The sequence below is a fragment of the Globicephala melas genome, chromosome 11, assembly GCF_963455315.2.
Source record: "Globicephala melas chromosome 11, mGloMel1.2, whole genome shotgun sequence".
Taxonomy (NCBI): Eukaryota; Metazoa; Chordata; class Mammalia; order Artiodactyla; family Delphinidae; genus Globicephala; species Globicephala melas.
In genome coordinates, this window is record NC_083324.2 from 100,533,895 (window position 1) to 100,557,286 (window position 23,392).

Genomic DNA, 23,392 nt, shown 5'->3' on the forward strand with positions numbered 1-23,392 from the left:
AATGAGAAAGTGACACTAAACCCAAATAAATCAGAAAGATGGATGGAGACAACACAGGTGAGAGCTATAGGGGTGGGCATTTGTGTTAGGTTATTTCATTATAAAGAAAAGATCTGATAAAGTATGGTGAGATGTTAATATCTATATAATATTGATGTCTGTTATGTTATATTGTGAGTGTTTCTGTTTGCTTGAATTATATTCAAAATTATAAACACTAGAGGCTAGTAAAGCAAACATTAACTTTTATTATTTAAAAAAAAAAAACAGTGCTTACAGTTTGAAACCTGTGTTTTATCAGCTTTCCAATATGGGCTCCTGGGCGAAAAGACATGAGACTTTCTGAGCCCGTCTTAATGCTCCGGCCGTACCTCACCAGGGTGGGCCCCCAGCTCGCCTGCACCTTTGTGCAGCCACGTGGGACGGTGGCTTTTTGACTCTTGGTGACAACCCAGGTCTCCCAGCGTAGACTGACACTCTGATCAGACCATCCCAGTGTACCACTGAAGTCAGCTGTTTCTGCAAAATACATCACGAACATTTAGAAACTTGATTTTTGTTCAGACAGGTGAGGGAGTGACAGCTGTGACATCATTAGATGTGACTCTGAAATAAAAGCTTAGCACTGAGAGCTTTTGCAGCTTCTGCTTTACTTTGATTAGAGGCTCCCCAGAGCTGGTGGGGCAGGTGTTGGGTGGTAGCAAAGATAACTTCTTATCATCATCAGTCATGATTCCCTGACACTCTGTAACTGACATGAAACACAGGGACGCCTGGAGCGCTGCGCCCGCAGAGGCTGTGCTGTCATCCCCAACCTTGACTTCCAGCTTTTGCTTCTCCCACACAGGGGTGCCACCTGCTTCAAAATCAGGTCCCAAGGGAACACAGCCTCCATCCCTGGGCACGTGGCAGTGGCTGGTTTCTCAAGAGACCTTGTGACCTGCAAAGTCTAAAATATTCGCTGTTTGGACTTTTACAGAAAAAGCAAGCTGACGCACTGCTCCAGACAGGCACATGGTTCTCCTTGACGGACTTGCAAATCTCGTTATAAATGTAAAATTACAAAACGCATTGATAAGACACTAGTTTGGTTTGGGGTTTTTTCCCGATGGGACTCCTCACCGTATTTCATCCTAAACACGAACAAACCAGCAAGGAGTCTGTCGCTCATTACACTTGAAAACCATCACCCGCCTCCGGGAGGCGCTCTGGGCAGTTAGCAGCAAGATGAAACTAATTCTACAGTTGAGCCCTGGGCAGGTCAGGCTCCAGATGCTCAGAACGGAAGGTGCCCGTCAGGTCGCTAGGATGGGGGCGTTGTTTTTAAACTTAAAGTCATTCTATGAACATTTGTTTTTTGAGACAGAATATCACAAAAGCAGCCCTTCCATGAATTGCTGGAACGTGTTTTAGCAATCCAGCGTCTGGTGAAAAGTATACACAGATTTCTTGACACAGCTGGGAGGATACTGCTCCTTTCTGCCTCATTTTAAACATTGCAACTTCTACACTTTCTAAGAGAAAGCCAGAAACACCCAGGGCCACGGTCTTCTCTCGTCCGCTTGGGCCAAGAGAGAGTCCTGAGCACCCGCCAGCCTCCGCCGCTCGCAGACGGGTACCCAGTCCGACCCGGCTGGACGCTCCCAGCCCCCGACAGCTGTGTCTTGACGCCTCACCCGATGGGAAGAGCCTCACCCGCTCCCTGTCTCTTTGCAGGATCTTCCCAGAGTCCCTGCGGTGGCTCATGGCCACCCACCAGTTTGCGTCGGCAAAGAAGCTAATCCTGCGCTTCACACAGAAGAACCGCATGAACCCCGAGAGTGACATCAAAGGCGTGATGCCTGGTGAGCACGCGTTCCCTTCAAACCCTCAGCCCCGCCAGACTCGGGGGCCCGCCACCCGTCCCGCCGGGACCGGGAGTCACCCCACATCACCCCTGGTGCCTTCGTTGCCCAGCCAGCTGTCCAGCTTCCTGGGGCAGTCGGTCCTCAGCTAGACCAGGAACATGGCCAAGGCCAAACCCAGAGGACGGCGTGACCTTGCGTGCCCCTGCCCCTCGGGGGAACCTTGAGGGCTGAACCGCATGGGGCACACAGCCTTGCCTGCCTGCGGTTTGGTGCCGGCGGTCCTGGCCAGGGGGCGCTGGCCTTCGCTCCCTGTCTCTCCCGAACAGGACCTGCAGAGAGCTGCTGTGTTGTCTGTGTCTGTCAGGACCTGTTGGTTGGGCCTCTGAGGACGCGGAACACTTCAGGTCCATAGAATCTGTTTGTCAGGAACGTCAGCACGAAAGCTAGATCAGATCCATGAGGCACCTGGAGGGCGTTAAAATCCAGACTCGTCAGTACAAAAGCTAGATCAGATCCATGAGGCACCTGGAGGGTGTTAAAATCCAGACTCCTGGGCCCCTCCCGGCACCCAGAGATTCTCATCCAGTAGATCTTGGAAGGAACCCTGAACATTGTCTGTTTAATAAGCACTAGAAGTGATTTATTGTGACCTGCAAAGTCTAAAATATTGACTATTTGGACTTTTACAGGAAAAGCAAGCACCTGATATCAATATTAGAGGTGTGTTGATATTACCTTAAATCTTTCCACAGCAGTTCTGTGCAAGGTACTGTAATTATCCCCATTTGCAGACGAGGAAACTGAGGCACAGAGAGGTTGAGTATCTTGCCAGAGGTCACACAGCTAGTGAGTAGTAGTGCTGGGACTTGAGCCCAGGAAGCCCAGCAGAAGCAGCTTCCCTGTGCTGCTTCCGAGAGGGAGATGGACGTGCTGGCGTGGCGGGCGGGGGGGTGAGGGGTGCGTGGACCTCGCTCCTTTCAGGCCACGTTTGCCCCTTTTGGACTGTCTGGCTCTTGTCCCCAAACTTGTCCCGGCCCATCCATTAGCAGGTCAGTGCTCTTAAGCCAAAGTGCCTTGTTTCTGGCATTTCCCTAATTAAATCACCACACTCCACTTCTTTCAGGTTAAAATAGTGTCTGGGAGAAGCTTGTTTTCTCCATCCTAATTACGCTGATTCGTTCCCTCCTGTTTTTAGAAAGTGGTATCCTCGCTCAGGAGCTGGGCTGGTGCTGGTGTCTGTGCTGGGGGGCAGGCAGCAGCACGCATGACCCCCCCGACTGGGGGCTGGGGTGGCATGCGCTCACGCCCCGGGGCACGCGGCTCTCGCCCGCCTCTGGGTCTCTGCTCCCTCCCAGCTGTCAGGCGCAGGGTGACGGTGACGGTGACGTCATGGCACCAGGGCAAAGCTGGAGGCAGGCGGGTATCCGTTTCCTCGCAAGTGGCCCCTTGCACCTCCCTAGGCTGGACTGGTTTGCCTGCTTGAATGCTGTGTCCCAGCATCTTATCTAGGCCACTGGACCAGCATCCCGTCCCCAACCCAGGCTCTCACCCGCCCTGACTCTATCCTCCCTGCTGCCCTGCCCTCAGCCCTGCCTTGGGGGCTGAGACGCCATACAGGCGTTTGACCCTCATCAGAGCCTTTCCGATGGATCAGATCGCCCGCCCCTGCTGCATGTACGGGAAAGGGGCCCAGGAGGCTGAGAGCTGGAGGCACGGCTTCCCTGCTCCCGGCATTCCCTCCGCATGGAAGGAGCCCCCGAGGAAGAGTGAACCGGCTTCCCTTTTCCTCCTTGGACGTGAGCCAGGTGCGGAGAGGGGGTCCCCGGCATTAGGCCCTCTCCGGGCAGCCTGACCGCAGGGAAGCAGCCAAGTCCGGCGTCACCAGGTCAGGCAGCGAGTCTGGGGGCTACGAGGCCCCCATCAGGCCCACAGGGGCTTTACCCGAGCCCTTCTCGGTAACCGAGCGGGGATCCCACCCCACGTGCCTCACTCTGTCTTGTCCGTCTGTCCTGAACCCAAGGTGAGAAGCGGGTCCCTGTATCGGGCCACCTCACGGTCCCCAGCGTCAGGTGACTTGCACCAGTCACACCCCAGCAGGAGATGAAGCCAAGGCGGCCCCAGGCAGCCGAGCCCGGCGCCCTGCCTCTGACCCTCCGCACCTACTTCTGCTCCTGCAAGAGGCCTCGGGCCGGCTGGAGCCTCGCGCGTTGACAGGGAATTTCTGGGGTCAGCAGGTGTCCCCGCAGGCCCAGGAAGGAGTCTCTGCAGTGGGTGGGGAGAGGCCAGGACGGTCTGGGTCGGCCGGAGCGCGGGGCCAGGAAGGCCTCATGGCTTCTTGCGTGTCTGTGGTGGTGTCGAGAGGCTGGGGATGCAGGTAACAGAGAGAACATACCAAGAGCCCCGGAGAGGTTAGTGTAATTCCACTTAGAATAATGCAGTTACCTCTGTAGACTACAGTCAGCTTGGGCTCCAGAGTTTAAAGCTTTAAAAAAAGAAAGAAAAAAGGTCATAATTACAGTTACTACAGCTTCTTAACACCTATTTCATACGCTAGAAAGTATCAGGAATTAAGTTTTAGCTGCATTACAAAAGAAAAAAAAATTTAAACCTATACAGCCATGCAAATGGGCATTTAGTTTTTCTTCCTGGAAGACTTCCATGGTGGGCAAGCGTGGCTGTGATAAATAGGTTCCTGACCAGTTTCACAACAGTGAAGATACTCAGATCGTTGGATCAACGCTATGTGTTTGTTAACCATGTTTCCGTGCTCTTTAAAAGTTTTCTAGCGTTCTGACCATGGCGAAAGTTATGTCTGTAAATCAAATGAGCCTGTTTTCGCAGAGGGGATGATAAAGGCCAGGAGGATGTCAGGAGCTGAGCGTCCGTGGAGGGACGTTCTGGCTGGTGCACAGGCCTGCAGCTCTGTGCCTGAAGATTGACACGGAAGAAAGTTCTGGAAACTGAGGGAGCATGGTATCCCTCGGACGTAGGACAGGTGTCGCCTTCTCCCTTGTGTGCCCCAGCTGGTGACACTGATCCAGACTTTTTTTTTTTAAATAAAAAACTCCTAAACCGTTATGGTTAAGCAACCCGTTGCTCCTTCCAGCTGTAACTAGTGAGGTTGGTGACCCTCTCGCCATTGGATGGCAGGAAAGAGGTAGGACGTCCAGGGGTGAGAGTACCCCTAAGCAGTACAGGCAGGGGGACACACCTCGGAGCCCCCCCCAGGGGGCTGCAGCTCCTGGGCCCCTCTTGAGGCAACCCCACTCCCTCCGGGCCTTCCCACCCCACTGCGTGCTTTATTTTTAGTCAACTTGTTTTGAATTCCTCTTAGGTTTATAGTAAAGTTACAAAGAGGGCACAGAATTTTGAAAAAGCCCCAGTCAGTCTCCCTGTTGTAACATCGCACATCCCCTGCACCTGTTACGACTGGGAAACTGCCGTCGCTGCACTGCAGTCAGCCCAGCTGCAGCCTGGACCGGACGTCACCCCCAGTGACCCTGCTGTAGGATCCCACCCAGGGCTGCCTGCTCTCACCTCCCGGCCGCCTGTGGTCGGTGCGCTGTCAGTCTTTCCCTGCATCCCCTGACCTCGGCAGTCTTGATTGGTTAAGTCTCCTTTTTCTTCTCTGGCCCCTGAGAAGGGGTCCCCTCCCCCAAGGGCACGGCCGGCCAGGGGAGCAGGGACAGACCCGGAGGCAGAATGTGCGGCATTTCTGCTCACAGATGCCGGGAGACAGGGAGGCTGGGGCGTCTCCTCGTTGGATCTTCCCTGTTGAACCGGCAGCCCCGGACGGCGGCAAACGCCTCGACCTCGTTGACGTGGGCCTGGCGTCTGCTCAGAGCTGGTCTGGGCCCCCCGAGAAGCTGGGTCTCGCTACCAAGCTGTAGTTGGTCACGTCACCTGAGCCGAGACGCCGTCTGTCTGGCTCAGCGCACGTATGTGCACGGGCCACACCTCTGTGGACGCGTTTGCACACATGTTCATTCAGTCACTCATTTCTCCTCCTAATATGTGGACCGTGCAGGGGCAGGTGCAGAGGAAGCAGCCTCAGCCTGTTTGGCCCGCAGGGTTGGTTTGGGGACCAGAGCAGTGCGTGCATCTCCTGGTCCCTGAGCAGAGGGTTCAGAGTCTGTAAGGAAGAGGACCCCTGCCCAAGCCCGACCAGGGCCTCCGTGCCCGCCAGTGGGCTCTGCAGCCCTTCCAAGTGGACGGAGCCCACGCAGGTGGCTGCTGTGTGTGTCCTGCCGCCTCCCTGCGGGCCCCGTGGGCAGCTGTACCTGCCAAGTCGGTGTCTCTGTGGCGCGTTTTCTCCCGAGAGCCAGGCCCTGCCCCTGCCTTAAAGAGAAACACTCTCCTTCTCTGACCCCCGAATCCGCGCATCGGGCCGTCGGGGGGGCTGCCTGGCCGAGCGTGGCTCACGGGTCCCCCCTCCCTGCAGAGCTGGAGAAGGAGCTTTCCCGGAGGCCCAAGAAGGTCTGCATCGTGAAGGTGGTGGGAACCCGGAACCTGTGGAAGAACATCGTGGTGCTGTGCGTGAACTCGTGAGTCACGGGCGCAGGCGGGCTCGGGCCTGGGGCGGGGGAGAGGCGGCAGGGCCGGGGTGAGCCTGAGCAACCCCGTCAGAGCTTCTGAACAGCTGTCTGACGGGCTACGGGTGCCTGCAGACGCGGACCCCCAGCCTCAGGGCAGCCCGGCATCTCCCCCTGCTTGCCACTCGGGCCACACAGACGTGTCCCGGGGGACGGGGCTGCCGGAGAGCAGGCTCACGTCCAGGGCCGTCCTGGGAGCGGGGCTCTCTGGCCACGCACCTCCCGGGAGGCACCTCCCCCCGAGGCACAGTGGCAGGGGGCTCGGGGGCGACGGGACCCCCACGTGCGGGCCTCCGGGCACCATCACGGGCGAGGGGACCAGGCTGCCGAGTGTCCTAGCTCCGTGCGTGGAGCCAGCGCCTGCAGAGGCCCGACCCCAGGGTCACGGCGGGTGGAGATGGGCCGGCCCGGCCCTGGGTATGACCTCCACACGTGGCCAGAGGCCCTCCCGTCCAGCCGACCACATCCAGCCCGGCGCCCCAGGTTTGCACCCGCACCCCCGTGGCTCACGCCGTTTCCTGCCAGCACTGTCCCCGGTTCGGTGTGCACTGGCAAGCCTGTGCTGCTCACTCGCAGCTCAGTAACCCTGCCCTTCCCTGCTCGCCCAGGTGGGCCTCGTTCAGGGTCACAGGTCATCTGGGCAGTCGGGGGTTAGAGGTCACTGGGGGAGGGGAGCTCGCACCCTTCGGTGCGCAGTCTCAGGACGGCAGTTGTCGGTAGAGAGCAAGGCCCGGGGGCGGGCCTCTGGCCCTACGTCCCACAGCTGCTCCTGTCAAAGCCGCTCCTTTAATCAGCTGTCGGGACTGGGGTTCCAGGTTAAATAATTTGGGGGAGGATACAAAACAGCCCAGCGCCAAAGCAGTGGAAGAGCCCAGATCTAACGGACACCTCGTCCTGCAGCCGAGGCCCAGGCAGGGGAAGGGGCAGCCGCGCCGCACGCCTGGTCGGGGCCGAGCCCTCAGGCCCGTCTCTGCACAGAGTCAGCTCCAGCCTGGCCACCCGCTGCCCAGTCGCAGGCAGACGCCGGCTGGGCCAGTGGGACCGTTTACAGTGGGGTCACTTCTCCAACTTTTATTTTGGAAAAAACACAAATGGTGACATAGACAAGATGGGGAGTTTCCACCTTAATGATTCTTGTTTCGGGGGAGGGCGAGCCAGTCTCTCTGGCTTTGCTGTGGTCGGAGGACGTCCTTCCACCAGAACAACAAGGTGGGAGACCCGCCCTGAGACCAGGAGCCCCGCCGAACTCACACCTGTTAGGCCGTCCAACGCGGCCCAGGGGAGCGGGGTTTGGAGGAGGGCGGCTCCCTCCTGCAGGACTGGGTCTGTAGTTGACCTTGATGCGTCCTCAAGGTCTGCTGAAAGCACGGAGGAGGGAGGCTGGGAGAGAAGGGCGTTTCAGCTCAGGGACAGATGCAGGCGCTCGCAGCCCTGCTCCCACTGGGCACGTCCACCGGGGCCTCAGAGCCCTGCTGCCCTGTGCTCCCAGGGAACACGACACATCTTTATTCCTGTTCCCAGAATGGACATCCGCCTGAGCGGCTGGGACACACGTTTCCCTGCGGGTTTTTGTGACCCTGTGGGGCAGGAGGGGGCTGAACCCAGGGCAGGGGGGGCGGGGGACAGTAAATTAAGCGTTGAACGGTCTCCAAGACCAGATGTCCTCACCGGCCTGACCCTTCCTGTCCCTCCAGGCCCCATGAGCCGTGAGTAGCAGCGAGGGGTGGGGGGGGAGCCAGTTCTCGGGGCGGGTCCCCGAGTTTCCAGAACCCCGGGAGAGGCAGAGGTGTAGACGGGCAGTGCATCCTAGAGGCCGTGCTCACCCGCTGTGCTGCCTGCCTGTCGGCCTGCCTGGAAAGTGGCTCTGATGGGCCCCCTCGGTGCCCACGGTGCGGACTCAAACGCAGGGACCCTGGGGGCGCCTGCCTCACGCCTGGATTTCATGAGAGACAGCGTCTGAGCCGAGGGTCTCCCTGCTTTTATGCCTGCACCCTCCGTAAGGCCACGGCAGGGCAGTGACCGCGCACATCACCCCCCCCCCCACCCGACGTCCTCTCTGACGTGCGTTCCCCGCCACCTTCCGAGGGGCTGCTCTGCCCCTGGACGCGACGCAGGGTGCCCCGCGCCCGCCGGGAGGTGGTGGCCTCAGGCACTGTGTCCCCGCAGGCTGACCGGCTTCGGGATCCACCACTGCTTTGCGCGCAGCATGGTGGGCCACGAGGTGAAGGCGCCACTGCTCGAGAACTTCTACGCCGACTACTACACGGCGGCCGGCATCGCCCTGGCGTCCTGCCTGGCCGTGTGCCCGGCGGTGCGGCTCCTGGGGCGCCGGGGAGGCCTGCTGCTCTTCGTCATCCTCACGGCCCTGGCCTCGCTCCTGCAGCTCGGGCTGCTCAACCGTGAGTGGGCCCAGGCCCCGGGCGGGCGGTGGGCAGGGCCTGGCGTGCGCTCCAGAGCCCTGGGTGGGTGGGCAGCCCGAGGCGTCCTCCAGAATCCACGGCTGCAGGGGGCTGCTTTGGGAAGGACGAGCTCGCACTGGAACACGTGCGTGGGGTGCCCCCTCCTCCCACGCGACCCCAAGGCTTCCCGCTGCCCCGGGGCTCCCTGGTAGCCGGGCCCTCACAGTGCTGGTGGGCGTGGTGACCCCACTGGGGGCCACGCTCTCCCGCTGTGATCCATCGCGTGAGAAGGAATGAAGGACTTTTTCCTCATGTGAGATCAAGGGCGAGATAGATACATTCTGACACCCTTGCACTGGGACCCTGCTTTTCAGCACTGCTTCCAAGCTCATCAGCTGCTCTTGGGGCCAGAGAGCTTCTCAGTAAACGTTACAAGTAATTTAAAGAAAAGCTAGCCAGTCCGTGTCGCCCACCCAACTCTACGAGGCACGCTCAGTGCAGCTTCTGGGGAACAAAAGCCCTCGCCCGCCACGGGGACGAGCCGCAGCGTATCTGACCGCCCGGGCGAGGCGGGAGTGAGCCGGGCAGCCGAGCCTTCTCGCCCAGCACCATCCCCCCCAGTGGACTCAGGCGCCGCGGGGACCCCGTGGCTCTGATGGCTGCCCTCGCCCCTGAGCTGTCAGAGCTCGGTCAGCGCCGCTGGGCAAGTCAGACGCCTGCAGTAGTGTTTCAGGTCTGCGTGGTGTCCAGGTGGGGAGGGAGGATCCAGAACAGGAGGAGGAGAAAGAAAACCGAGGGCTTTCTCAGCCTTGTGCAAAGTGGGTTCTAGAAGAGCCAGCGTCAGACTCAGGAGCCGCTTTCTGACCTGGGCAAGTTCACGTGCAGTCCACATCTTGCCAGGAGACTGGTCTCATTTTCAGCTGTGACGACATGGGGTCTGTCCCCCGGTGGGGCCGCCCAAGCTGCCCTTTGGGGAGTCTTCTGCAGCTCCCGCCGGTTGGGCGGACATGCAGGGGCACGGCAGCCCCGGGGCTTCCAGCCGCCCTTCTTAGTCCCTGAGCAGGGATGCCCAGGAGACCAGGCACCGTGGGGACCAGGCTGGGAGGGCACAGCGATGCTGTCTGCCGGGTCTGCCCAGAGCACTTGGTGCCCCGAGCACAGACCAGCAGTGACTTGAGTAACTTCGGACATTAAGTCCAAAGTTAAGTCCGAGATTCCCCCTTTGGCTTGAGGGCGGGCGCTGCGCGCGGGCCCCTGCTCTCAGGAGCTGGCGTCCTCCCCAGGTCACGAGGCCAGAGGGGCCCAGCCCTCCCTTCCGAACAGAAGGAGCTCCATTTGGTCAAATGCCAGCCCTGATGCCCTGGACCCTCCCCCACGTCTGTGCCACGTCCCTCCTGCTCTCTGGCCCCTGGCGGCGTCAGCTGGGCTCCCCGAGTGGGCCTGGCGGGCTGGCTGCAAGGCCACCCCTGCTGGTCCCGGAGTGGGTGTGCTTAGAAACCAGTCGCATGGAAGCATGCGGTGGTAACTTCCGTCCGACCTGCTCTCTTTCTCCCCTCCCTGCCCGCCTTCCTCCTCGTGTGCCGCCGTTCCTGTGGTCCAGTGATCGGGAAATACAGCCAGCATCCGGACTCAGGTGAGCCGAACGCACGTGCGGCCCCGTGTTGTCTTTTTTATTGCACCTGCAGGGCATTTTCACAAAGACTCACAGACCTGTGGTTTCCCTTTCCTCTCTCTCCCCTCCCCCTTTCACCCCAAGAGTTGCAGCTGAAGTTGGCCGTAGGTTGGACACTACACTCATCCACTTGTCCTTTCTGCCCCTCGCGCCTCTAGAAAGTCGGGCCGCCCGCCCCCCGCCCGCTTTGTGCCCGGCTTGCACGCTGCCCTCGCCCCTGCCCCTGGCACCAGTGGCCAGCACAGCCCAGCAGCCTCCACTGTGACGCAGGGCCTTGGGGACAGGCCTGGGCTGGGCCACACGGCCCTGGGGGCCCGGCTGACCACGCTGCCAGGGGAAGCAGCTGTCCCCGCCTGTGAGCGACGCAAGCCTGCTACTCTCGGCCTCTGGGACGGCATAGCCTCTGCCCCGCACGCGACACTGCTGCGCACACGTGCCTGGCCTGACCGAGCCCATGCCGCCAGGGCTCCCAGTGCAGCCTTGTGGGGAACTGGGTTGCGCCCCAAATGTGGGACCCCAGCATCTTGCTGTGCCCGCCTAGCACCGCCTGGGTGTGAGGTCAGACCCGGTGCCACTGGCAAGATGCTCCAGTTGGTCCAGCTCGCTCCCTCCAGGCCCATAAGTTCTCCTCTTGGGGTTGAGTTCTCGTTCCCCTCAGTCAAGCCTGGGCTGCCCTGTCCCTTGTATTGGACTGGTCAAGCCTGAGGCCAGAATGGCCAGGCTCTCTGGAACCAGAGACCTTTCTCTAGAGCTGAGCCGGAAGGCTGGACGGGAGGGCGTCGTCATAGCGTCCGCCGCTCTAGGCTACGGCGTCCGGCAGAGTCTGCCTGAGCCCCACATTTTAGACCCGCAGGGACTCCCGGGGGACCCGACAGAGGCTCCTGCCAGAAGGGCTCTGACCTCCCACCCCGGGACACGCTGCTGCATCTCCCGGGTCTGCATCTCACACCGGGCAGAGGGGAGGAGGGAAGACCCTTCTTCGGCCCCAGGCCTCCCTCCGCCCCCCTCACCACCCCCCTGGTTCTCCCCCAGGAATGAGCGACAGCGTCAAAGACAAGTTCTCCATCACCTTCTCCATCGTGGGCATGTTCGCCTCCCATGCAGTGGGGAGCCTCAGCGTGTTCTTCTGTGCCGAGATCACTCCCACAGTAATAAGGTGCGTGGCGGGCCGCCCGTGCAGGGGCGCGTTTCTTCTGAGGACACGGGGGGCGGGGCTCCGCGTCTGGCAGGGCTCCCGGTGAACGAGCCACCCGCTCTGCTCCGGCCTCCGGACGAGCTGCGGCCCGTGCTGGGCGTCAGCTCCCAGACCGCTGTTCCGCCCTGACCCCCAGGGAACCCAGAGTGAGGTAAGGGCTGGACCCTGGGTCCCGTCCAGGCAGCTGGAGGGACGGGGAGCGTCGGGGAGCGTCGGGGGCACAAGCAGCGCGGCAGGGCCTGGAAAAGGAGTGGAGTGGGGAGGCCACTGAATTCATGCCTGTGCTCTGCTCCAGCCCAAACGCTGTCCACTCTCCTAGGAGGACTCTGGAAACAGTCTGTTTCACATACAAAGCAGATAGAAAGGGCCTTGGTTTTCTACTGGCCTGAGAAACCAGTGTCTCCAGCCCAAAGAAGGGCCTCGGAGAGAAAGCCCAAGAAGTTACATCACTGATTTGTTGGACAGATATTTGTTACGAAGCCGCCGTGTGTCCGGCAGAGGCCGAGTGTGCAGCCCGGCCCCCAGGAGTCCGTGACGGGTCTGTTTTCTGAAAGGCGGGGTGGCGGGCACTCAGCTGCCTTCGCTTTCCTGGTGAGGGGAGGGGGGGACTGCTCCGTCCGGCACCGTCCCGGGCAGCGGTACGCGGGCGGGCACACCCTCTGGTGCTGTCGAGGTTACAGCGACATGGAAGGGTTTCCTTTCGTGAAGGGCATCACCTCCCTGCCGTCACGCTGTCTTCCCGGTAGCGACTGTTGTGACTTCCGGTCAAGCTCCCGAACTCGGTGTGGGAACGACTCAGCTTGCCCAGCGCACACGCTCTGCTTGTTAAAGTGTAACTGGGAGTGTGGCAGTTAATCGGCTGTGGGATACCGCCCAGAAGCCAGCATGATCGCACCCTTCCATCCTCCCTTTCCCACGTGGGCGACAGGCAGGGGCCAGTCCCACTCAGGCAGGACGCCCGGGACTGACCATCTGGTCCCTGGTGCCGGGCTCTGGGAGGAGGCCCGCGTCTGCAGGCGTCATGCTGACACAGCATTTTCACTGGCCTCGCTCTGGTTCATCCTCCTGGATTCTTACATACACATGCCAAGCCTGAAGGCTGTCCCGTACCCAGGGAATAAAATGGCAGGGAATTGTGCGTTTAAGAAAAAGCAAGCAAATGCAAGTAACTCACCCTGGTCCAACCCTCTGCTTAACCTGACACGGGAAGTGAGCCTGGGGCTTATTTCATGCGGGACATTGCAAAGCGCCCCAGGCGGAGAACAGCAGCCCCCTGGTATCTTTCTTTACCCGGTTAATGTCCTGCCTTTACCAAAGAGCCCAGCAAGGAGGACTCTTTCAGGAGACCGGAAGTCGAGGTCAGACTTGTATCTTTCTCTGGGGGTGGCCAGCCTCCCCTTCAGCAGTCGGCAGACCTCCTTAATCATCATTAGATTTTGCTGAAAAGAGCTAAACAAGCTAAACTGAAGGAAATGCAGTATCCTTTTCCTCTCTGAGGCAAACCTGCAAAGATTATTTTGGGGATAGAAAATGTTCTCGGGGTCAGCTTGCCAGGATGACAAACTAGAAAACATGTTCACTTGACCCTAGGTGATGCGTTTATAGTTGCAGAGGAAGGAGATGAGGTCCGGGGGGGGGTCTCCTGGTGGGGACAGAAGGCTCTCTGGTGTTGCCGGTGAGTCACTCTCCCTGCTGGACACCCCTCGTCCCGGCCCTTCCTTGCGTGCCCACCCAGGGACAGTCCCACGGAGTCGCTGGGAGGAAATGGACTTCCTGCCTCCCCCGACTTCTCACGGGTGAGCCAGGAGGAGCTGGGAGGGCCACTCAGGTCTGTGAGCTTCACGTTGCCTAGTGCAAAACTAGCCTTTTCTACAACACGGTGTTAAAAACACACCCTCTGAACGAGAACAGTAGCGAAGGTTAGGGTTGGCTAACGAGGAGCGAAGAGCAGGGTAAGAACTCCTTTGCACAGAGCCTGGGGGACGTTGGCTGTCCACGCATGACAGCTGTCCGGCGCGCCCACCCAGACGCTGACGGTGCCCTCCCCGTGGCCGGCAGCTACAGAGGTGCTTCTCAGCATCCTCCCCTTGGGCCTCGGCGGTGTAGGGGCAGCTGGTGGCTTTGGTGTGGCGGGCCCAGTGTCACCTGGAAGCTGCAGGAGGGTCCCTGAGGCCTCGCTGTCTCCGTGTGCCCTCACAAAGCAGGGCGGGGGGTGGGGCAGGCGCTGGTGGCAGGGGCGCGTCCCTCCCCTCCCGACACCTCGTCAGGCTCCCAGAGCACCGGGCCCCGGCTGCGGGGTGTTTCTTCCTTCTTTATTGAGATATAGTTGATATACAGTATCAGGCTTCAGGTGTACAACACAGTGACTCACAATTTTTGAAGGTTAATATATAGCGATTTAAAGGTAAATGATAAAATACTGGCTGTAGTCCCCGTGTTGTACAGTTCATCCTTGTAGCTTGTTTCATACCTAATAGTTCGTACCTCTCACTCCCTACCCCCATGTCGCCCCTCCCTGCTTCCCGCTCCCCACTGGTAACCAGAGTCTGTTTCGTTTTTGTTATCTTCCCTAGTTGGTTGTATTTTTTAGATTCCAAACGTAAGTGATATCACACAGTATTTGTCTTCCCCTGACTGGTTTCACTTAGCATAATGCCCTCCAAGCCCATCCATGTTGCAAATGGCAAAATTCCGTTCTTTTTGACGGCTGAGTAATATTCCACTGCATACGTATACCGCGTCTTCTTTGTCAGTAGACCTTTAGGTTGCTTCCATGTCTGGGCTATTGTAATACTGCTACGAACACAGAGGTGCATGTATCTTTTTGAATTAGTATTTTCAGGTTTTTTTGATATATACCCAAAAGTGGAATTACTGGATCATATGGTAGTTCTAGTTTTAGTTTTTTAGTTTTTTTAGAATTTTGAGAAACCTCCAGACTGGTCTCCATAGCGGCTGCACCATTTCACACTCCCACCAGCAGTGCGCGAGGGTTCTCTTTTCTCCATATCCTTGTCAGCGTGTTACCTGTGTTCTTTTTGATGGTGGCCGTTCTGACCGGTGTGAGGCGATGCCTCATTGTGGTTTTGATTTGCATTTCCTGATGACTAGCGATGTTGAACATCTTTTCATGTGCCTGTTGCCCACCTGCATTTCTTCTTTGGAAAAATGCCTATTCAATTCTTGTGCCATTGTTTCAATCGGGGTTTTGTTTGTTTTTGATGTTGAGTTGTATGAGCTGTTACATATTTTGGATGTCAACCCCTTTATCGGTCGTATCATTTGCAAACAGGGTCTGCCATGCAGTAGGTTGTCTTTTCATTTTGTCCATGGTTTCCTTTACTGTGCAAAATCTTTAAAAAGTTAAATTAGGTCCCATTTGTTTCTTTTTGCTTTTGTTTCCTTTGCCTGAGCAGAGGGGCCACTTCACCGTCTGACACCTCCTCACCCGCTCCCTGGCTGCCCACCACCTTCTCCGGCTGAGCTCTTCCCTCCCCATTTGCATCATATATATATAAATGTTTATAACACACGCTCAATGAGTGACTGCAGGCCAAGGGGGTGATGGGTAATCCTCACCGTTAAACATCAGGAGGGGGACAGACAGGATGGGACAGCCAAAGCACACAGGTCGCATCCCCCCCGAGCCCCCGACTCGGGCCTTTAGCAGGCAGGGAACCTGTGTTCCTCCGTGGCCTTGGGCACATCCTTCAGCTGGGCTCATCTCTGCCCCAAAACAAGACTAGTCATGACGGCCTTCTCGTGGGGGGACTGGTGGGGGACAGACTGTACACAGAGGGTCTGGCCGCAGTAAGTGACAACCGGTGGTGTTCATTATTCCTACCTGAATATTTTTGGCAGTGATATTTCTGTAAAGATGGGCAGAAATGTTTCTTCGTCCTTGACTTCACAGGATGGTAGTCAAGACAAGTAATACAGAGAAGGAAGTGGAAAACAGGTTTGTTTTCTGTGTTCAAGACGCTGGTATTAACATGGTTAAAAGAATGATTTGAAGATTCTTTTTTGTTGTTTTTGGTTTTTTGTTTATTTTTCTTTTTTTCCTTTATTTTTATTTTTTTCTGAAGTTTCCAGAAGTTTTGTCAAGCTTGCTACTTCTAAGAAGTCTGCCTGTGTACCTATCTTTCTATTATTACTAGTAAAATAAAGACAGCCAGTAAAAGCCTTCGAGCTCCGAAAGCACTAGAAGGCAACCTTGCCCCAGGTTCTCCTTTATCTGTAAATCGAGGCGGCTGCCACTCTCCTGTTTAAACATGAGCGTGTGCTGCCCTCTCGTGACAACCTGGAGAAAAGCAGAAAATGTACAGAGTCAGCATTTGCGGGGAGAAAGATGAAGTTACACCTTAGAACCAAGCACGTAATGATCCCATTCTCTAAACTGAGATTTCTAAAAGGAACACAGATCCAAAAATGGAATACCAGATTCTGCCAGTTGTTCCTAACCTAATTTCAAGGTCTCCTTGATAGAAAACCAACAGAAAATTGCTTTTGTGGAAGAAAATACTTAAGGCTATATTGCATATTACATATGCACGTGTACATGGATTGCATTTTATATATATGCATCTGTAGAGATGTCGGCACTTTTTAAAAACAAGTCATCGAACCCTACCGTAAATCAAATACGTTCCATCTCATTTGATGTGACTTGCTACCATGACATAGTTCACCTAGACTCTGAGGGGAAGCCAGCTCCTTGCTCAGGAATTCCTCGTGGGCTGTGCACTCACGTCCCTGTGCACTAACCATGTGAGCACTTCACTGCACTGAGCAGGGAAGCCTCTCGTGCTCATCAGCACCACCCCCACTCAACTTATGGGAAGGTCAGGCAGACGTGGGCAGTTTTCTTTGAATAAGTTTACTTATTTATTTTTGGCTGCGTTGGGTCTTCGTTGCTGCAAGCGGGCTTTCTCTAGTTGTGGCGAGCGGGGGCTGCTCTTCATTGCAGTGAGCGGGCTTCTCATCGCGGTGGCTTCTCTTGTTGCTGAGCTCGGGCTCTAGGCACGCGGGCTTCAGTAGCTGTGGCACGAGGGCTCAGTAGTTGTGGTGCACGGGCTTAATCCATGGCATGTGGGATCTTCCTGGACAGGGCTCGAACCTGTGCCCCCTGCACTGGCAGGCGGATTCTTACCCACTGCACTACCAGGGAAGTCCCACATGGGCAGTTTTAGAGAAAATGATCTCTCACTGGTATCAAAGGCCCGTGAAACACGTCCTTTATTTCCGGTGCCCCATATAATCCTTTGCAGCCTCCCGTGGCTTCCTGGAGTGGCCAGACTCACAAGGACTGAAGAGCTATTTCAGGTGCTCGTTTATTCACCTTCCAGTGGAGTCAGTCGCACCGCTCTTTGTAAGGTCTTCATATTCTCTCTGCCCCATTCACTGGGACAGTGGCCCTCTTGCCAAGGAACCAGGGTGATCTGATCTGCAGCATCCCCACATTTATGAAACACAGTGTGTGCCATGGGTGTTCCAGAAAAGAATCCTTGACCCTCCTTTCTCCACTGTACATTCTTGGCTCCTTTGTCATAGATTAATTGACCATAAGAGCATGGGTTTATTTCTGAGCTCTCTGTTTCACTGATCTATGTGTCTGTTTTTGTGCCAGTACCATACTGTTTTGACTACTGTAACCTTGTAGTATAGTCTGAAGTCAGGGAGTGTGGTCCTTCCAGCTCTGTTCTTCTTTCTCAAGAGTGTTTTGGCTATTTAGGGTCTTCTGCATTTCCATTAAAATTTTTAAATTATTCTAGTTCTGTGAAAAATGTCATGGGTATTTTGATAGGCATTGCATTGAATCTGTAGATTGTCTTGGGTAGTATGGTCATTTTGACAATATTAATTCTCCCAATCCAAGAACACGATATATCTTTCCATCTCTTTTTGTCGTTTTCAATTTCTTTCATCAGTGACTTATAGTTTTCTGAGTAGGTTTATTCCTAGGTATTTTATTCTCTTTGTTGCAATGGTATATGAGATTGTTTCCTTAATTTCTCTGATAGTTCATTGTTAGTGTATAAATTCTATATCTTGCAACTTTACCGAATTCATTGATGAGCTCCATAGTTTTCTGGTGACATCTTTAGGATTTTCTGTATATATTTATAGTATCATGTCATCCACAGTGACAGTTTTACTTCTTCCTTTCCTTTTACTTCTTCCTTTCCAATTTGGATTCTTTTTATTTCTTTTTCTTCTCTGAGTGCTGTGGCTAGGATTTCCAAAACTATATTGAATAAAAGTTGCAAGATTGGGTATCTTTGTCTCGTTCCTGATCTTACAGGAAATGCTTTCAGCTTTCCATTGTTGAGTATGATGCTAGCTGTGGGTTTGTCATATGGCCTTTACTATGTTGAGGTATGTTCCCTCTATGCCCACTTTCCTGGAGAGTTCTTATCATAAATCGGTGTTGAGTTTTGTCGAAAGCTTTTTCTGCATCTATGGAGATAATATGGTTTTTATTCTTCAGTTTGTCAATGTGGTGTATCACACTGACTTGCAGATATTGAAAAACCCTTGCATCCCTGGGATAAGTCCCACTTGATTGTGGTGTATGATCCTTTTAATATATTGTTGGATTTGGCTTGCTAATGTTTTGTTGAGGATTTTTGCATCTATGTTATTAATCAGTAGCCTATAACTTTGTGATATTTTTGTCTGGTTTTGGTATCAGGGTGATGGTGGCCTCATAGAATGAATTCAGAAGTGTTCCTTCCTCTGCAGTTTTTTTGGAATAGTTTGAGGAGGATAGGGGTTAGCTCTTCTCTAAATGTTTGGTAGAATTCACCTGTGAAGCCATCTAGTCCTGCACTTTTTTGTGTTTTGGGAGTTTTTAAATTACTGATTCAGTTTCGTTACTGGTAATTGATCTGTTCATATTTTCTATTTCTTCCTGGTTCAGTCCTGGGAGATTGTACCTAAGAATTTGCCCATTTCTTCTAGGTTGACTATTGTTATTGGCATACAGTTGTTCACAGCAGTCTCTTATGGTCCTTTGTATGTCTGTGGTGTCAGTTGAAACTTCTTTTATCATTTATGATTTTATTGATTTGGGCCCTCTCCCTTTTTTTCTTGATGAGTCTGGCTAAAGGTTTATCAATTTTGTTTAGCCTTTCAAAGAACCAGCTTTTAGTTTCGTTGATCTTTTCTATTGTTTTTTTAGTCTCTATTTCATTTATTTCTGCTCTGATTTTTATGATTTCATTCCTTCTACTAACTCTGGGTTTTGTTTGTTCTTTCTCTAGTTCCTTTAGGAGTATGGTTAGGTTGTTCATTTGAAATTTTTCTTATTTCCTGAGGTAAGCTTGTATCACTGTAAACTTACCTCTTAGAACTGCTTTTGCTGTGTCCCATAGGTTTTGAATTGTTCTGTTTTCTTTTTCATTTGTGTCTAGGTATTTTTCTGTTTCCTCTTTAATTTCTTCAGTGATCCACTGGTTGTTTAGTTGCATATTGTTTAGCCTCCCTGTGCTTGTGTTTTCTGCAGTTCTGTTCTTGTAGTTGACTTCTGGTATCATAGTTTTGTGGTCAGAAAAGCTGCCGGATATGATTGCAGTTTTATTAATGTCCTGAGGCTTGTTTTATGGCCTAGCATGTGATCTGTCCTGGACAATGTTCCATGTGCACTTGGAAAGGATGTGTATTCTGCTGCTTTCAAATGGAATGCTCTCTTTATATATATATATCAATTAAGTGCATCTGGTCTCGTGTGTCATTTAGGGTCAGTGTTTTCTTACTGGATGATCTGTCCATCGATGTGAGTGGGCTGTTAAAGTCCCCTATTATTGTGTTACTGTCAATTTCTCCCTCTGTGTCTGTTAACATTTGCCTTATATATTGAGGTGCTCCTGTGTTGGGTGCATATATATTTACAATGGTTATATCTTTTTTGGACTGATCATTTTATCCATAATGTGGTGTTCTTCTTTGTCTCTTGTAACCATCTTTATTTTAAAGTCTATTTTGTCTGATATGAGTATTGCTACTCCAGCTTCTTTTGATTTCCATTTGCATGGAATATCTTTTTCCATCCCCTCACTTTCAGTCTGTGTCTGTCCCTAGGTCTCTTGTAGACAGTATATATACGGGTCTTGTTTTTGTATTCATGTAGCAAGCCTGTGTCTTTTGGTTGGAGCACTTAGTCCATTTACACTCAAGGTAATTATCGATATGTATGTTCCGACTGCCATTTTGTTCATCGTTTTGAATTTGATCGTGGAGGTCTTTATCCCCCTTTCTTCTTTTGCTTTCTTCTCTTGTGATTTGATGACTATCTTTAGTTTTACGTTTGGATTCCTTTTTCTTTTTTATGGGTGTATCTACTACAGATTTTTGACTCGTGGTTGCCATGAGGTTTCCATATAGCAGTCTATGTATATATACATGTGACTGTTTCAAGGTGCTGATCTCTTAATTTTAAAACTCTGCATTTGGGACTTCCCTGGTGGCGCAGTGGTTGGGAATCCGTCTGCCAATGCAGGGGACACGGGTTTGAGCCCTGGTCCGGGAAGATCCCACATGCCGCGGAGCAGGTAAGCCCATGCGCCGCAACTACTGAGCCTGTGGTCTAGAACCCACGAGCCACAACTACTGAGCCTGCACGCCCTAGAGCCCATGCGCTGCAACAAGAGAAGACACTGCAATGAGAAGCCCGCGCACCACAACTGCTGAGCCCGCAAGCCTAGAGCCCGCGCTCCGCAACAAGAGAAGCCACCACAATGAGCCTGTGCACTGCAACGAAGAATAGCCCCCACTCACTGCAACTAGAGAAAGCCCTGCAGCAACGAAGACCCAATGTGGCCAAAAGTAAATTTTTAAGAAACAAACAAAACAAAGGAAACCCTGCCTTTGTCCTCTTCTCCCCTCACATCCTATTTTCCATCTAACTGTTCTGTCCATCCCTTAACTGCCTATTGTGGATATACATGATTTTACCATTTCTGTCTTTTAACCCCCCCACTAGCTTTGTTTGTGGATGACTTCCTACCTTTACTATATGTTTGCCCTTACCACTTAGTTCTTTCATTTCATAGTTTTCTTGTTTCTAGTCGTAGCTATTTATTTTTCTTTTAGAGAAGTCCCTTTAACATTTGCTGTAAAGCTGGTTTGGTGGTGAACTCTTAGTTTTTGCTTGTCTGTAAAGCTTTGATCTCTCCATCAAATCTGAACGAGAGCCTTGCTGAGCAGAGTATTCTTGGTTGTAGGTTTTGTCCCTTCATCATTTAAAATAGATCATGCCATTCCCTCCTGGCCTGCAGTTTCCACTAAAAAACAGCTGATAGCCTTACGGGAGCTCCCTTGTATGTTGTTTGTTGCTTTTCTCTTGCTGCTTTTAATATTCTGTTTTTATTTTTTGGTACTTCAGTTGCAGTGAGTCTTGGAGTGGTCCTCTTTGGGTTGATCCTGTTTGGGACTCTCTCTGCTTCCTGGACCTTGATGTCTGTTTCCTTTCCCAGGTTAAATAAGTCTTCAGTGGTTATGTCTTCAAATGTGTTGTCCTGTGCCCCTTGCTTTCTCTCCTCCTCTGGGACCCCTGTAATGCAAGCATTACGTGTGCCTGGTGTTGTCCCAGAGTCTCTCGCTCTGGCCTCACTTCTTTTCATTCTTCCTTCTGTTCAGCAGCAGCAGTGGCTCCCACTGCTCTGTCTTCCCGCTCACTGATCCGTTCCTCTGTGTCACTCAGTCTGCTGCTGACGCCTTCATTTCAATTACTATAGTCTTCACCTCTGTAGGGTTGTTCTTTATATTTTCCGACTCTTTGTTAAAAGCTTTTAACTCCTTGCTCTGTGCATCCATTCTTCTCCCGAGTTCTTTGATCATCTTTACTGTCATTATTCTGGACTCTTTCTTGGGTAGATTGCCTGTCTCCACTTCGCTTAGTTGTTCTCCTGGGGGTTTATTTTGTTCCTTCGTCTGCAGCAGGTTTCTGTGCCACCTCGTCTTGTCTGAGTTGCTGTTTGTATATTACGTATGTGGTAGGTTGTTTCTCGACCTCAGCAGTGGCCCCCCTCTGTAGGAGACATTACGCATCCCAGCAGCACACTCGTCACCAGAGCTGTATGTAGGGGCGCCCCCTGTGAGGGCTGTGTGGTTCCTTCTGTTTGGAGGGCTGGCTACGTGGGTGGTCTGGTGGGCTTAGTTGGCACCCGGTCTGGTTGACTGCCAAGCTCTGCCTTGTGTGGAGGCCACTGGTTGGTGGGGCCTGGTCAGGAGGCAGCTGACTGCAGAATCCCCAGGGACCCTGGGGCTAGTGCCAGGTCACTGATGGGTGACATCAGGGTCCAGGCGACTCTGGAGCTGTTGACCCCCTACTGCTGGGTGAAGCCAGGTCCTGGGGTGAGTGCCAGAGAGCTGGTGTAAGATTGCTGGTGGCTGGGGCCAGTTCCTAGCACAGTTGGGTATGGGGTCTGGGGTGTCCAGAAGCTTGCACTGGCCAGCTGGGAGCGCCGAGGTCTGCAAGCTGCAGGATCGTGGTTTTCCTGCTTCTGGTTTCTGCCCCGTGGTGGGCGGGACTGGTCTAGAGGCTGTGCAGGCTTCCTAGCAGCAGAGGCCAGCACCTGTCAGCTGGTGGGTGGAGCAGAATCTTGGCCCTCTGGTGGGCAGGGCCATGTCCAGAGGTGGCCAGCCGCATGCTCAGGAAGTCTCTAAGCAGCCTGTCCGCTGAGGGGTGGGGCTGTGTTCCCACCCGGCTGGTGGTCCCAGCACTGGCACCTACAGGCGGTTGGGTGGGACCGGGTCTCAGAGCTCATGAGCCAGGACGGTGGTCGCCGGCACCAGCGTCCCCATGGTAGAAAGCTCCCAAATGTGTCTGCCACCAGCATCTGTGTCCCCAGGGTGAGCTGCAGTTGCCCCCTTGCCTGTCTGAGAGACTCTCCAAGTCCAGCAGGTACGTCTGACCCAGGCTCCTATCAAGTTACTGCTCTGCCCTTGGTCCCAGTGCACGTGGGATTTTGTGTACTCCCTGTAACAGTGGAGTCTCTGTTTCCCCCAGTCCTCTGGGACCCCTGAAAGACCCCCATCCCCGGGGGCCCGTTTTCCTGGTATAGGACCCGTGGGCTACGGAGCCCGACGTGCGGCTCAGAACCATCTCCTGTGGGAGAACCTCCGCGATGTGCTTGCTCTCCGGTGTGTGGGTCGCCCCCCCGGTGGGGGTCACGAGCCTCGATCATCTCGCACGTCTGCTCCCCCTACCTGGCTCATTGTGGCTCCTCCCGTGTCTTCAGCTGTGGATCTTTCTGGCAGGCTCTGGTCCTTTGTGTTCAGCTGTAGATCTTTCTGGCTCTGGTCCTTTTCGTCGATGGCTGCTCTGCGCAGCTGTGCGTCCAGCGTGCCCACGGGAAGAGGCGAGCTGGGGGGGTCTTTCCGCTCCACCACCTCGGCAGCTCTCCTGTCGACGTGTCCTTGATGCCTTCTTTAACCCCCAGCCACCCTCCCTGCTTCTAAATGAAGAGCGAGCCTCGGAAAAACAGCGTAAATGGATACAGCGTCGAGAAACAAATTGTTACGTTATTCACGGCAAGCGAGGCCGCTTGTCCCCCACAGTGGTATTTATCACAGTCACCTAGTAAGAAGTTTTGGGCTGGCGAGGAAAATGTTCACTGAATAGCGGGGGCAGCAGATGCAGGAGGTGAAGGGGGTTGGGGGAGCTGGCCGTGCGCCGGTGCTGGGGC

At 54.3% G+C, this 23,392-nt stretch overlaps 1 protein-coding gene across 3 annotated transcripts in view; it reads left to right on the plus strand.

Moving 5' to 3' along the window:
* SLC22A23 (solute carrier family 22 member 23) overlaps positions 1-23,392 on the plus strand; it is a 146,172-nt gene that overhangs the window by 118,913 nt on the left and 3,867 nt on the right. The window contains exons 5-10 of one of the 3 annotated variants that reach the window (XM_060307438.2): positions 1,717-1,844; positions 6,289-6,391; positions 8,606-8,838; positions 10,439-10,471; positions 10,595-10,618; positions 11,543-11,666. In XM_060307438.2, the coding sequence (XP_060163421.1) occupies positions 1,717-1,844; positions 6,289-6,391; positions 8,606-8,838; positions 10,439-10,471; positions 10,595-10,618; positions 11,543-11,666 (645 nt within the window). Of the gene's footprint in view, positions 1-1,716; positions 1,845-6,288; positions 6,392-8,605; positions 8,839-10,438; positions 10,472-10,594; positions 10,619-11,542; positions 11,667-23,392 lie in introns of those variants that run through there. The other 2 variants (XM_060307439.2, XM_030881520.3) reach the window with 2 other exon arrangements.